The sequence below is a fragment of the Miscanthus floridulus genome, chromosome 14 (assembly GCF_019320115.1).
Source record: "Miscanthus floridulus cultivar M001 chromosome 14, ASM1932011v1, whole genome shotgun sequence".
NCBI classification, from domain to species: Eukaryota; Viridiplantae; Streptophyta; class Magnoliopsida; order Poales; family Poaceae; genus Miscanthus; species Miscanthus floridulus.
In genome coordinates, this window is record NC_089593.1 from 26551764 (window position 1) to 26567400 (window position 15637).

Sequence of the window (15637 nt, forward strand, 5' to 3'; positions counted from 1 at the left end):
GTTTCCCTAGTGATGAAAAAACAGTGTGTATGGTTATCTCATATGACTATGTAGCTATGACGCAGTATCTCCAATTAATGATGTGGGTTATTGTGCTGAAAATACATGTGTCTGCTACTCTACAAACTGACTTGAACGAGGTCCAGCCAGCTAGAGTACATTTAGGGCGTAAAGTACCTTTATTGGACTTTTTTTTTTTTGGAAAGATTTGGTTATCTGTTTTTTCGTCTAAGATTAAACTGGACCCGTTCGCTCCCGTGGTGAACCCAGCCGACGCTCAGCGCCCCACCTGCGATCTCCGCACGACGGCACGACCGCACTCCGTCTCCACACTGCCTTGCGCTCCGCACTCTGGCCCATCCCAGCTCCACTCCTCCCCTATCCCGTCTCGCGCCACCTCCACCCCGTGCGTCGCTGCCCAGCCCCGTCCGGCCGCCTCGCCCCGCCCTGCTCCGCTGCAGAAGTAGAGGGCAGCGGCCCGCATGGCAACCCCTACGGACTCCGCATCCCCTCCGAGCACAGGTGGACGCGCAGAGGACACCCGCCTGGTCAGTGGTCAAGGACAAGCTCTCCGGCTCTCCCACGTCGCCGGCGGGGAAGGAGACAAGGTCACCGTCAACAAGGACTATACTACCGGGTTCGTCGAGAGCGTCGGCGCCCGCATCTTCATCCGCTGTCTCTCCACCACGTACGTAAAATCCCACTCCCTTCCTCAGTCCCACACTCCCACCACACACTCTGATTTAGATCTAGATTGCCCCTAACTAACTGTGATTCTTATCCTCTGTTGCTCTGCGTGGATCGTGATTTTGGAACTTGGAAGACAAAGCAAGTAATCTGATACTATCATTTTGTTGCAGGAGCAGTGAGGTACAGATATTTTATCCCATCGAATCCTGGGTATTTTTGGGGAAATTATAGAATGTTGCCATGGCTCCAAGCAATTGACAATGCATTTTGCTGTGGCTGAGTCCAAGATTCAGAAGACATTATTGGAGAAAAGGGAGCTGTATATGGAAAGAGAATTACTGCTAGACTGACAAGGCAGAGATTAGAAAGGATATTGAGAGTCTGCACTCACCAATTAAGAGTTTGATGAAGGATCGTCGAGATGCATATAACCAACTGGAAGGAACATAATCTGATGCATGACGCCCAACGTCGACTGCTATAATTGATGGACCACGTGCTGACTGCACGGCTGATTCAGTAAACCAACTGCAAATCTTTTTTTTTTTTTACTGACCACATGATTTTTTTGAAATTGCAATTTAATTCAAGACGAAAACCAATTGAATGTGTCAGCCTAAGATGAGAATACCAAAGGCTTCTTGCATAGGAAATGTGACAATAGAAAATCGAGCGAGTTTTTTTTTAATTAAGTGTTGGACTGAATATCCACCCATCTTAAAACGAGGAAGCAGTTTTGAAGGCGAAATAGACACTATAGAAAAGGGGAGCATTGTTGACTTCACTAATACATTCAGATATCAGTAATTTCATTTTTGTTATTCAGTTCGTATATGCGGGGTTATTCACAATTTGATGGTCTCCTTTTCTCTTCTAGATACCTCTAAAAATCTTTGATTGGAAGCTTCAGCAAATATAACATGTTGATAGGACTATGATAGTTCTGAATGCAGCACCAGTCACACTTAATCATGTTCGCACTCCAAAGATCATGAGGGTTCTGTTATGATTACTGGACCTGATGGCATGCCAGCACATATTAACCCACCAATTTTTGGTTGTGCCTGACGTATGTGTTTCCTCACTTATTTCCTCCCTCCATTATGTCATTCTTCTACTGCATAAAAGTTTTAATAGGTTGCATCTTTGCACTATGCAGGAGTCCTCTAACCGATGGACATCGCAATATGGGAAGTAAGGGAAACACGTACCCCTTCTCACAATTGCTCAGATATTCAATCTTACTTGCTGCAGTGCCCCAATTTGCATTTGGAATATCATAATTTGGTAACGCCTGGCAAACAGATGTGAGCTTAGGAAATAGGTTAAATACATTTTTGGACCTGAATGTAAAATTAAGACTTTGTTTCAAGTGTACCATGTACTAGATTCAGCTGTAACATATGAATGGATGCTAGGATTTCCAATAAATTCACCGCTACAATTATCTGTGTGATTTTTGGCTTAGGTGATCATTACTATTCTCATCATTGCATTCAGTGCCCAATATATCTTCCCTTCTATGTGGGACAATGCAAGGTGCAGTTTTAACTTACAAAATTAGAGAACTGACGAAGACAGTATATATTGTAATATTAGTTCATTTTGACACAACCAGAAATTTGGTAGTGTTATAGCACTGGGCCAGCTCATTGACCTGGTGCTTATTAGAAAGTTGTCTCTTGCAGTTTTCTTGCTCAGTTGCATTCAAGTAACACTCTTCCTTGATCTCCTAGCTTTCCATGCATTTTAACCTCTTTTTTTTTCATGTGCTACAGACTCTTGCCGTTGTGTTAAAAACTCAACCATTGCTGTTTATATATGTTGTTGGGTTGAGTGCAAGGAGACGGCGTCAGCGAGGGATGAGTGTGTACCTTTTTTTTGGATGGTTGAGTCCTCGAATCTTGAAGAACAATACTTGCTGGTGGCGGTTCCATTCAACAGTCTCCGAACCGAAACACCGCCTTATTTATATGTTAATCAGGTCTAATTTTGATGAATCTCCAATAATTGATAGTTTATTTGAATGTGACTCAGAATAGTACGTTGTAAAGTTGAGTTAAAATTTATTTGTCTGGACCTATTATTTTTTCTATATTTTTATTGCGTTGAAAATTTTGAGGCTCCGTAGCAACGCGAGGGCATATGCTAGTTAAAATAAGAAAGGAGATGGTACAGCAATGTTTTCACCTTACATGAGCAATGTTTTCACTTTACATTAGGAGAAAAGTTAAGGCTAATTACTCGCTATACTTTGGACAATCGTCAGGGGAAGCAACACTTTCCCAACCAGATGTGAAGCCGAGCGGGTGAGGAAGGGGGGAAGGCCGTGGGAGAGGGAGTTTTGGGCCTTCGGGCCAAAATGTGAGAACCAGGGTTTCTTTTCTTTTTTTTTTCCTTTTTTTTTATTTCAAAGCCTTTTTCACAACCTTTTCAAAAGCCATTCAAATCATTTTGAATTTTGGTCTAAAGCACTAAATCTAATAAATCCAATGCAATGGCATGTATGCTCAAACATGTACCTAACCTTATGAATAAATTTTAATTTAATAAAAATTATTATTTTTCCTATGCTTTCATGAGCACAAAAATACATAATTAAATTATTTTGTAATAATTTGCAAATTTTAGGGTGTTACAAATAACACTATTAGCAATTGTATTTCTTGCAAAACACATACAAAATTATCTTTTGAAAAAAAATTAATCTTAGGCATGCAGGGGCGTGTGGCCCTGTCACTGGTGGAGCAATAGGCATACCGCGCGTATTCCTGGTGTCCTACCATGCAAAAGGCACATGCGCCAGAGAATATTGCCGGCGTCACTAAACTCACACTGACCACCAATGCATCATGGCATCTTTGACTCATGTGTTTTGTTTCTTAAGAACGTGGCCGGGCAGATCTTTTATTTCATCTGAAGAACAGCTAACCTGAGAGTTAGCATTGTTGACTTGTTGACCATTGACACCACCTCAATATTTCTCAGTACTCCCTCCATTTAAAATTAAAGATATTTTGACTTTCTTAGATATGTATAGCTTTTATTATGTACTTAGATATATACTCCATTCCAAATTAGAAGATGTTTTGGTCTTTTCAAATATATGTACATTGATTTCACTATGTACCTAGATATAGGCCCCGTTCGCTTCGCTGAAAAAACAAGTCGAAACACTGTTTCGGCTGATTTGTTGTGAGAGAAAAATACTGTTCCGGCTGAAAAAACAAGCTCAAAAGTACGGATTATAAGACAAGCGAACGGGGTCATAGTGTATATTTAAGTGTATATAGTTTATGAATCTAAAATGTTAAGACGTCTTATAATTTAGAACGGAGCGAGTACTATGCTACATCACCTTGTTTAATGTTCGTGAAACTCTCTTCTTTGGAAAAAAAAATAATATCCCTGAAACTCTCATAAAACCTCATTAAGACTAGCTTTAATAAACAAACTCTTTCACATCGTCCTATCGGCCTAATGCATTTGGACAATTTAATTTTAAATATAAATTTGTATGGAAATTAAAAAAAATATATCAAGAACTTCACGTGGTTTTTTTCTGAATAGTTTTGTTGATCTGAAATGAAGAACCTTGGGACCTTAAAAACCATATGTTTATAAATAGAACCTAAAATTCATGCACGGTCTATTTTGCTTGTATCTAACATCATAGATTTTGCAGTTTTGAAATCGAAATTCTTCTTGGATGTTGTATTTGAATTTTTCGTTGACCCTTTTGGCCCTAAAATGTTTTGATACAAATATGAAAAAAATCATCTAAATTTATATTTCAGAAAGTAGCATTTTGTCATGTACTAACTTCTTATCGTATGAGTTCAAGTGAAATTTAAAGTTTCTTAACAAAGTGCGTGTGCAAAATTAGAGTAACATGCTTTTTGTTAAGTAACTTTAGATTCCAAATGAGCACATATGTTGGGAAGTCACATAAAAGTACTACTTTCCAAAAAAACTATGAGTTTTATTATATGATTCTTTTAGATTTTTGAAATTATTTTGGGTTTAACGAATTAACCCAAAACTCAAATTTAGCATTCTGATAAGATGTTAATTTCAAAATGCAAAACCTGTATATGGTTCTAGTACAAGCAAAATGAGTCATGCAAGATAGCATCTCTTTTAGAAAAAGTACATGATTTTTAGAGGTTCGCAGATTCTTGGATCAATAAAAATATTTTGAAAAAAAACAACGTGTACCTATAAATGTCATACTTGTGTAGAAGCTTTGATTTGGTTTTTTTCACTATCACCGGTAAGACAATTTTGAATAAAAATGTATCTTTAGTAAAATCGATCTTTAGTAAAATCGCTTTCTAGGTGGGCAATTTTTGTAGAAGTCATTTCTCCTATGGAAGATTTATGAAAGTCGGTCCACCAAAGAATGACATATTTTACTATTTTTTGAAACTGAGTGGATAGATATTTCCTTTATCTTAGAATAAACACACATTACATTTCTCGATGAGTTAAACTCTTCTAACTTTGACTAGTTTAGGAAATAATAAAATGATGCTTATCACGCATCATGAATATTGATACTTTTGTGTATATGTTTGGTTAATCTTAAAAAGCTTTGATTCCTCGATAAACATGGTGTATATGTATTTTCGGTTTGAGGGAGTGTACCTTTGTAAATTTTCATATAAAAATGTACTAAAAAAGTGCATTTGACCGACATGCAGCAGCCAGCAAGACTATGGTCCTTGCGTGTGTCACACAGGCAGTGGGATACTGCGTTGTCGACCGTAGTGGCCCCACACCCCAATCATCGTTTGATTATTCAAGTACCGATTGTAATAACTGTACCAAGGAGTTATGACAACACCAAATGGTATGCAGACAAGCTTTGGTCATACTGATGTGGTTTAGCTTAAGTATGTTAGCAAGTATTATGTACTCGGCATTGGACGGCCTAAACCTTCGTAAGAAATAATTTGAATTTTGCCATGGTAAATTTTAGGTTTCGCTCGTTTGACATCCCTAGAGGAGATTCTCTATCAAATTTGGGTTTCACTCGTCCAGAGAAGATTCACTAAAATGTCATTATTAGATGGGTATAGGAATCAAAATGTCATTCTCCTATTTTGTCTGAAATCTAATACTTCCTCCATTCCAAATTATAAGATATCTTAGCCTCTCTAGATACATTGATTTTACTATATATCTAAGTATAGTGTATATTTAAGTACATAGCAAAAGCTATAGGAATCTAGCAAAGCTATGATTTTACAGCGAAGCTCAAGTGTGATGATGACAAAATGCCAATTAAAAATGCTGCTCGATCTGAAGGGGGAAAAGGAATGGAGAGGAGCAGCAGTGTAAATATACAGTGACCCAGCTGTGTTGTTCATCATGCTTCATGGGTGCTTATATAGAGAGAAGGTGATGAAGATAAATATGTCTCCTTCCTACCCCTCCTTACAATAAGTAGGAAGAGAGATAATTGGCATTTTGTTTTTTTAATGTCAAGGGGGGGGGGGGGGGATAACCGTTTTTTGTGTTTACAAGATCTTTACAGTATCTCTAGGACCTCCAGTCCTAGAACACCAGATCGAGAGAAGGGAGAAGAAAGAGTCTGGGGTAAAAAAGACATTTCGTCATCTTTCTCTATCCTTCTCAGCTAGAAAACATTATTTTAATATAATAGGCGCAGTGTTTTTGGGTAAACTTTGCATGAACTAGAGTGTCCAACAAGCACCAGCCAATTAGACTATTTTCAGTACCGGCTATTTTTAGTGTCCAATGGCATTGTAACATCACTTTCAGTCCTCTTTTCAGTGTCCAATGGCATCGTAACATCACTTTCAGTGTCCCGTGGCAATATTTTTCCTAATTGTTTTTAATCATGAACATTGAACGGACATGAAGAATTTCAGAAGCAATGTCATTCAACTTGGAAATACAATGCAAACATCCAAAAAGAATACAGTCAATAAAGAACTAACGACAAAAAGTAAGTGCCTAACTCATAATTTTGAATTGCTACTGTCCGAGAAAACCTGGAAAAGACATTCAGGCTTGCAACTTGTTGCAGAATTAGGTTTAAGATGCAAATGACAAACGATACTACTCCATTCCGCAAATAATAAAATAGCTCACTTGAGCTTCACAGCAAAAAGTAGCTGAATAATGACATAAATAGATTATCCATATCTACTAATAAAGAACTCATGTTGTGACCGAGAATAAAACCAGAGCTCCATCTTCAGATTCTCCTAAACATATCCATCTTACCTCTCGAATTCCAGAACCAGTGCCCAAGCTAGCATACAATGCACGTTCGCGGAACTCTCAAAGCAAGCAGGCTCTCCAAACTATGACCTAGCCTCTTCCATGAATTGCGAACAGAATGTGCACTGTTGTGGTGGGTCTATGCACTGGAGCACCCTCACAATTTCTGCATCTTCTTGTAGGTTCTTTGACCAACTAATAAGCCTTTAAATTCTCTTGAACAGGCGGACGAGCTGTAATGGGCAAAAGATTCATGTCAGTCAGCGGAGAAGGTAGTCTATTTTCTCTTCTATACAAGTAACCATGTATTTTCCACATATGTGAATCTGTGAGTGAAAGCTAAGCTGCAGTGATGATTTGCCTCGGGAGTCAGACCACATGCTCAATGCATCCATTCATATGAAGTGATTCTGTATGTCAGAATTAAATGTAACATAACCACCTTTGTAATGTAGAGGCAAGTTTCAAGTTATTATCTCTTTTCATCACAGGTTTTGCATATGAACATGATGATGTCTGGAGGACAAATATAAATTTGCTAAGGAATTACTACATTAGCAGGTTAAGTTATTTTTTTCTCAAATTTGCAGAACCTTTTTTTTTTATTTTTTGCAGATTTGCAGAACTGAGTTTTCTAGCATCCTTTTTGGGACCTTTTTTTCTCTTCAAGGAGTGCGAAGGCTGGGGCCTGCTGCTGCTAATATGTCCCATGTTGGACTCGGTAGTCGGTGTTACAGCCATGGGATATAGCTGCTGGAGTCCTGGTAGTTGCTTTTGCTCCCATGGAAATATGATCATTTGATAATTAACTTCTGAAAGCAGTTGAATAATTAACTTTTGCCCCCTACGCCCGTCTCCCTTCCAAGGAAAGAAACGTCGCTCCGGGAAGAAAACAAAACCCGCTCCCGTGATTCTGGACACGCCGCCGCCGCGCCCCCATCGCGCCCACCCTGCGCCCGTGCCCGCCCGCAGCAGGCTGCGCCGCCGCCCCCGGCGGCTGCGTAGAGCTGGGGAACCCCCGTCTAGCCTTCTCAGTGGCTCCGTGCGTCGCTCCTCGACGTCCTCGCTCTCCATCTCTCTCGCGCGCGAGGGCACGGGCGCACGCCCGCACCTGCACGGGGCACGGGGTCTCGGCGACTGCAACGGGGAGCGACGCGACCGCAAAGGCGGCCTCGATCTAGCAGCGGCAGCACCCCCGGGCCCCGACGTCCATGACGGACGTGGAGGCCGAAGTCGAGGGACGGGAATAACGAGCACCTCCGGCGCCGATCAAGGTCTGTCTGTCGACCGGAGCACGGAGGTAGGCTCCACGGCTACACGCAGGTCAGCACCGGACCACAAATTAGTTGATTTGAATCTTACAAGAAACGGAAATTAGCTCTGTAAACAAAACAAGGACATTAGCCACTTCTCAGTTGTTTTCATTCTTTTGACATACAGAGGTAACGATGGTGAGCCAAGATTGGTTGTGAGGAGAGCAGTTCAAAGCTGTCAATTCGAAGATACTTATGCTGTCTGATGTGGCAGGTCTATACAACCATACAGCTCTTTGCAAGTTCATAATTCTTCGGTTTCCCTTTCTCTCCCCCTGCGATACGATTAATTTATTTATGATTCGATTACCCTGGCACTGTCCCCGGCCGCGTTGCCTCCTTCGTCGACATGCACATGGATGTCGTCCCTGCCAACGGCAGCGAGTGGAAAGGTCCGCGTGAATTTTCTGCTAATCGTGGCTATATTTTGTTTGGTTATCGTCGTTCTATACCCATCTTTATCGATTTTGTTTATCATCAGTTCATCACTGGTAACATGGCCGGGTGCTAAATTTCAGCATATTGTTGAATGCGATTGGATTTACTGACGTAAAATTTGCACAATTTTTCAGCGTTGTGATCATTAGTGGAGTGCTTCGGTAATAATGGTTGGTATTGTATAAGTTTTTATTTATGGAGTTTCTTCACACTGGCAGGCTTTGCTTCGTCGATTTGTCTCTGTAGAATGAGTCAAATTGTTTCAGTACAGGGGTAGGTTGTAACTAATCAGTGGGACCATGGCTGCTACTCAAATTCTCATATATTGGTAGATGTGATCAACGGCATGATGAGGTTGGGGACTCAAGCGGGCTTCTTGTTTCTGGTATCTTTAGTGCTAACAAAATATCTGTTATTGACAAGGTCACAACCATTGCTCATAAAGAGGGTCTGAAGACTGCAGTGCTCGGTCATTTCCTAGCTCTTTTGGCTCAATTACTGAGGGCAGAAGGCATCCAAATGGGAAATGATGGTGGGTCCACAAAAATGGCTTGATATTGTGTCAACCTTAACTTGGCAAGCCACAAGCTATGTGAGGCCAGATACCAAGAAAGGAGGTAGCATGGATCCTACTGATTATGTGAAGGTCCAACGTATATCATCAGGGGATCCAAGAGATAGGTTTGTTTTTTATCAATAGTATTTTAGTTGACTAAAATTTAGATGGCTATTCTCACCACCATGTGAAACTGATGACTTATGTATGCTATGGTTTGTATTTTTACTGTAGCGTGAGTACGGGCACACTACTTTCCTTGAATAAGCACTGTCATATTAATTTAGTCAACCACTACAGTAATATCTGATTTGTTTTTTGGGATGAGTTTATCTGATTTGTTTGGGATGCGCGTGTGAGCAGGAGGACGTCCTCGCTATACAACCAGATCAACCCCACTGAAGAGTATGCGAAGGCTTGCTCAGATTCCAGCCGTGTGCAATCCCTCCTTGCAGGATGACTCTGTCCTCCCTATTTCCTAATTTTTAGGTATGATTATGTATGAATGTGCAATGCATGTAATTTCTTTGTATAGTTAAGACCTAGGAGTGAGGGATTTTGGAACTGTGTAGCAAATTATTCATAAACTTTCTCCAAGGGATTAATTATTTATGTCCGAGACCATTGTGCTTTGGTGGGAAGTAGTCATGGATATTTAAACTGAAAGCTTGGAAATTGACCTTATTGTGTGCAAATAAACTGCAGAGCTTGACTTGCAGCATTTTTTTTAAAAAAAGTGCTAAAAATAAGGTTCAGCTGCCATTTTTTCTCTTATCATCAAAGCAATGCTATGATTGTTCATCGTTCAGGTAAGGAAATTCTTATGAAATAAATGGCTGAGGGGGCAACAACAATTTACCACATATGTGTCACTGTTAGTTTCATGATTTTGTTTTTAAAAGAAGTGCAGGTTCATCATCAAGGCACAGTTGATTTAAGTTTTCCAGTTATTTAGTTCATAGATGGTTATAGAATGTCCTTATTTTGTCTTCTTACTACAGGGTGTTGCTTAGTGTGTGGGCTATATATATTTGTATCACATCCGTGTGCAATCTCTGAATAATGAAAATAGTCTCATTTGCTATTGAAATAAAATTAGTGAAACTTTTCAGTCTCCTATTTCATATTAAATTGGTGCATGACAACGTAGATTGCCTGGTTTGAACATTGTACAACTCGTGGAAGAGGTAATACTGCTAGGACGGCTATGGATCACGGCGTTGGTGGTGCCGGAAATGGATGTGGACGAGCTGCACCTACTCCAGCACTGGAGGGAATCAGCCGAGGTATGGAGATGGATTTGGTGGCCAATCACTGTTGTGTGAGTAGTTCTATGTGAATTCTAGATTGTAACAAATTTTGGTCTGCTTCTGTTTATTTGCAGATGAGGGGGGCAGCCGTCCTGGCTGCCAAGCATGCGGAAGCAATGGCCTAGGAAGCCACTGCTGTATGGAATCGGCACCCTGTTGGTCACAGCCGGCACTGGCCGACACCCCTGGCCGGCCAGCGATGTATAAGTCTTGGGTAGATGTTTTCCTGTATATGATATAGCTTTCTGTTCTGCTCAGTTAACTCTTGTGGTCTATGAAAATGATAACTTCAGGTAGTTTTGGATGTGGGTTGCGGCACTAGTGTTCTTTCGATATTTTGTACTTTTGCTGGTGGCACTTGTGTAAGTTTTTAGTTATTAGTTGAACACTTTGCATTTCTGATGATCTTATCAATGTAGGAAAACTAATGATTTTTTAATCCCGTACTCTATAGGTGCTACTATACTCCTCGTATATGTGGAGGCGCAGATCATTCACCATTACAGTCTGCACTACATCTTTATCATCAAGTAAGTAGGTAAGTTCCACGTTTCAGACTTTAGATTCTGAACTTTCACTTTCTGCTACAGTGACTTTCTTTAGATAATCATTTCTTGCTTGTCTTTAGTTATCTTATTTTATTGTTTGTTCAGTTCAAGCTTTCATAGAGTTCAAATTAATTCATTTAGCTGTAGCCTTCGTCAGATTAGTTAACAATGTTGTGGTCAAAGAAACAAGATGTTTTCTCAAGTTCAGTTTCCTTTTCAGTTACAGAGGTTTCAAACTTTGCAAGTGACTTTTCCACTTTTAAGTGATCGGCAATCAGGCATACCATTGTTGCCTGCATTTGGATTGATGTTGCCCTTGTGACATATACAGCTCTAGCGATCACTTATTTTTGTATCATAGCCAACCTGCAGAATGTAGTTGGATTTTTTATAAGGACCATTCTTCAGCTCTTCTATTTCAGCTAAGCTTAGGAAGCAATCTAGAAAGTCTTGACAAATTAGAAGTTATAGCATCACTAAATCAATACACCATAGGTGTTGCCTACAGGAAACAAGGCAAGGCTTGCTAATTGAGTTAACTGAAAGTGGTCTGGAAAATTACCACAACTGTTACATCTGAACTAAACAAATAACATATAGTTGACAGTTGGAGTGAGATAAGAGGGAAAATAGCATATAATTGACAGTTTGAGTGATAAGAGGGACACGTTTGGGCGAGGCAGGCTGAAGTTCATTATATATTGTGTTTAAATACTCTATTGGTTGCGGTAAAGTGACATTTATATATATATCTTCTCTAATTTAGAATGAATCACAATCTTGATCGATGAATTTGGAGGGAAACACTATGTGTTTAATGCAATTTATAAGCAAATTTATTTGGCCATGCTACTACGCTACTTTGTTTAGTATTGTGATACAATTATAGAAATAATCTTTTTTACATTTTGTTGTTTGTAAATTGTAATGTGGATGAAGAAGGGTGCTAGCACTAGCATATTTGTATCGTGGGAGAAAGCTAGCACTTGCAAAAAAAAATTTACATGGAATCACGGCAAAATAGGAAGTAGAAAATTATTGTGTTATCCATATACACATTGCATGTTTGCATGCACCAGCATACATAGCAACGAGCCTCTCCCGGCTCTCCTGCGTCTTGCTCCAAGGAAAGAGAATTAACACAGAAGGAAAAAGAATTAAGACAAAAGGAAAGAGGGAGACTGCTATCAATCCTCTGCTATAAATCATGTGGCCTCGCCATAGCGCCCACCCTCGCCAGCTGAGCTCGCCCTCGCTCGCACCGGCCTCCGCCCTCGCGCCCTCCCTTGCGCACCGGTTGTGCTTCGCCATAGCGTGTCGCCATCGTTGTCGCCTACCGCCATCGCCTTCGCCATCTTGCTATGCCCTCGAGGAGGACTGCGGACTGCCACGAGGAGCTTCCAACATCTTCTGTCTTCCACAAACGTCCACCCTGTTGGTGAATCCCATCCTACCCTGATGTGTTTCTTTATTTGTTATTGCCTCCAGTGCTTGTGTGATCTGAAATCATGCCTCTTTAAGAGTCTTGGATAGATACATGCAGAGGCTATGTGATGCGTGTTGTCGTGGTAGTGGTTTGGGAATGGTTGGTCCAGTAATTCATCATGAACCCTCTGTGTTTCATTTCGACAATTTTAGTGAGTCATTTCGACAATTCGACGTCTGCGTCTCGTCTCGGCTGTGCATGTGCTCACCGGCATCTACGACCGTCGACGAGATGACGAGCGCGTTGCTTGCTGCTGTGCTGCAGCCGTGGCGATGGCCGATGGACCTGCCACGAGCCCACGAGCTGCCGCAAGTCCACAACGAATGTATAGCCCATATGTAGTAGTGTTTAGGCCCAAACGTAACCAATGTGGACAGTTCCAGATCCTTCTGGCCCATCCAGCCGTCCCTGCCCTGGTCGTGCGTCCTTCTTTCCCACGCTCCAAGAAAGAAAACCAGAGGCGCCCGCTGTCCACCTTCCCCCAAATCCATTTGTTTCCCACGGCGCAAGAAAGAACTAAAAAAATAGTAGAATGTGTGTGCCCTCCGCGCACATGGATAAACAAAATACTGTCCTGATGCATTTCTTTATTTGTTATTGCCTCCGGTGCTTGTGTGATATGAAATCATGTCTCTTTAAGAGTCTTGGATAGATACGTGCAGAGGCTATGTGATGCGTGTTGGGATCTCTAGCTAATGCAAGGCTTAGCTCCTTTTATCTCTTTATAAAATTTATTCCCTGTACTTCTTGGAGCATGTAAATCCTAAAAATTTCGTGGACCTGTTTGGATTGGATTTCTAGAGACTACACAACTCCAATAATAAATCATATAAACCAAAAATTATTTCTAAGGCATCATGATAGCAACCAAAACATGATCTCATTTTGGTGGTTTGATTTGCATCACGATCTATCACCGTATACTGCAGTTCAAATTTTGTTGGCACGTGGCCACGCACGGGCATCAAATTTGCGGTCATGTATGCTAACAAATTAATAATGTAGGTGTTGTAGTTATTTCATAGGCCTCACATGACGTCATGAAGATAACAGTACAGAGGCACAGAGCACGCGAACAACTTTAAATCTTTAATTGCTTGCCGATCTCCATAGAATAATAGTATATTATGTTCAGACTGACTAATGTCATCCAGTATATTTTTCATGATTTTGGTTTCTCAGTTGTCGATATGGGTTCTGACTGTCGGTCGCTCAAAAGAAAGAGGGTGTATGCTGACCCGCCACCTACAATCATCGATACACACGTCTATAGGTAACTACGTTACATTTATCTTGTAATTGATCGAGGCAATCATTTTCTGTCAACATAGGTTTACTCATGTGTTTTATCATTTTGATTAACACGGACGGGATTGTAGATGGGTTGAATTCCATGAAGTGGGAATGGAACACATATCTTCCATATGGGATGTGAGTGCCATGGTTTTTTGGAAAGGCAAGGTACGACATCACCATGGTGATACATATTTGTGTGTAATTTTGAAGGATGAGCAGGTGCATTTTGAGCTCATCTTTTTTGGACTATGTCTAATTTTTTTTTCTACAGACCATTGTTATCTATCTATTGGATCTAATATTCTTACAGGGAACCAAAATGGAAGCGGTTGCGTACGGCAACCAAACCATGAGGTTCGACCATTTGCTCCGTATAGGAGAATGTTATGACTTCATGAGAGTTGACTTCGCGCCTACTCATGTTGGTCCTTTGGGCTACATCTTCCGTTTATGTGCTGACTACTTTATGGTTCTATCTCTACAAAGTATGGCTAATGCACCACCGAGAGAGCTATGGATTTGTCAGTGTCCTCGTACCTTTATGGAATTCGAGGATGTATACGCTCAAGCTGAGTACTTTTTTACTGGTATACCTCATACGTCTATATTTAAAAATACATAGTTAACTGTTCATGCTCCTATTCCATCAATAACTATTGTTTGTGTTTGTAGATGTCATTGGTATAGTTGTGCATGTGTCGAATAGTCGAGGAAGGGATGACGTGTGGATGCGACCGTACAGATATGTGGTGCTGATGAATGAAAGGTACTTCGATTGAAAATTTTATCATTGCTCCATGCTATCAATTTTTTATTGTTTGATGCTAATCAATTTTGTAACTCGTAGGTATAATTGCATCATAATAACCGTCAAGTATACACACATATGCCATCACTTATCGGAATGGCGGCGAGCGGCATCAGAGTTGCGCGTTTTAGCTGGTTTCCATGTATAGATGAATAGAAAGAGAGGTATTATATCACTGATGTCCTCGTATGTATTGACTAAATAAAGTATCAGTTATTATATTTTTTTGCTCATGCATGATAGGCGGAGTGACCACTACTGATGATTTCAGCGAATTGGTATTCAATCCTATTTGTAAATAGGCGCACGATTTTCAAAGTGAGGTTCTTTTGAGGTAATCCATTGATTTAATTTATTGACTACAACACTGACCCAAAAGTTTTTTATTTGTTTATAGGCCTACGCAATCGTCTGCTTGTTGATAAAGCCAGACGTCGCCGAGTTCAAGAATTTGCTAAGGACACCATGTCGCGTCTCAGATTTAGAGAACTAAATAATATTGAAATTATTTACACGCTTGTGACATGTACTTTGAATAGATGATGGACATGAATTTAGTTTAATATAATAGTCATTTTGTGCATTTTCATTGGTCAAACAGGTTCAAAATATGTGGATTGAGCAATGTTTGTCTGAAATATTTGATTACTTCATTTAGTTTGTAATATTGGAGACTTCTTACCGATATAAAATATTATTTTAGCCGTATCACGGAAATGTCTATATAGTAGAGTTTGTGAGTCTGCGGTGTCGTACTCTTAGTGACTATTAATTTTACAAACTTTGCTTTTTGGATTAAATGTCAGTTTAATGTCTTACTGTATTGTTATCTTATCGTGCGATCCGTGTAGTTTTAGTATAAAAGTTTAGTTATCTCGTAGCAACACATGGACACGCTACTTATATAAATAAGAGTTAAATGCATCAGAGATCTATTAAC

The 15637-nt window shown here is 40.2% G+C and overlaps 1 protein-coding gene and 1 long non-coding RNA gene across 12 annotated transcripts; both read left to right on the plus strand.

Moving 5' to 3' along the window:
- Nucleotides 1-282: 282 nt before the first annotated feature.
- LOC136505460 (uncharacterized) lies at nt 283-2755 on the plus strand. 3 transcript variants are annotated; one of them, XR_010771217.1, is made up of 4 exons: nt 283-688; nt 861-1759; nt 1850-1997; nt 2469-2755. It is a non-coding gene; the product is annotated as an uncharacterized lncRNA (long non-coding RNA). The 3 variants fall into 3 exon arrangements; XR_010771216.1 differs by having other exon boundaries at nt 861-1209; nt 1568-1759; nt 1850-2755; XR_010771215.1 differs by having other exon boundaries at nt 1850-2755.
- Nucleotides 2756-7822: 5067 nt separating this feature from the next.
- Nucleotides 7823-15405, plus strand: LOC136504908 (uncharacterized). 9 transcript variants are annotated; one of them, XM_066499953.1, is made up of 17 exons: nt 7823-8265; nt 8383-8469; nt 8637-8647; nt 8828-8863; nt 9117-9374; nt 9613-9738; nt 10400-10535; nt 10634-10760; nt 10853-10921; nt 11014-11089; nt 13776-13866; nt 13973-14108; nt 14200-14476; nt 14562-14655; nt 14737-14861; nt 14941-15015; nt 15095-15405. In XM_066499953.1, exons 8-15 carry the CDS (start codon nt 10665-10667, stop codon nt 14843-14845), a joined length of 948 nt encoding a protein of 315 aa, XP_066356050.1. In that variant the 5' UTR covers nt 7823-8265; nt 8383-8469; nt 8637-8647; nt 8828-8863; nt 9117-9374; nt 9613-9738; nt 10400-10535; nt 10634-10664; the 3' UTR covers nt 14846-14861; nt 14941-15015; nt 15095-15405. The 9 variants fall into 9 exon arrangements, with proteins under 9 accessions (XP_066356050.1, XP_066356049.1, XP_066356053.1 ...); XM_066499952.1 differs by having other exon boundaries at nt 8383-8647; XM_066499956.1 differs by having other exon boundaries at nt 8383-9374; nt 14200-14243; nt 14376-14476.
- The last annotated feature ends 232 nt before the right edge of the window (nt 15406-15637 follow it).

Bases quoted from the DNA above. Each gene is read 5' to 3' on its own strand.
- LOC136504908 (XM_066499952.1), top strand. From the start codon at position 10,665: ATGCGGAAGCAATGGCCTAGGAAGCCACTGCTGTATGGAATCGGCACC. The intron at 11,090-13,775 runs GTAAGTAGGTAA...TTGGTTTCTCAG, and splicing joins CACTACATCTTTATCATCAA to TTGTCGATATGGGTTCTGAC. The intron at 13,867-13,972 runs GTAACTACGTTA...ACGGGATTGTAG, and splicing joins ATCGATACACACGTCTATAG to ATGGGTTGAATTCCATGAAG.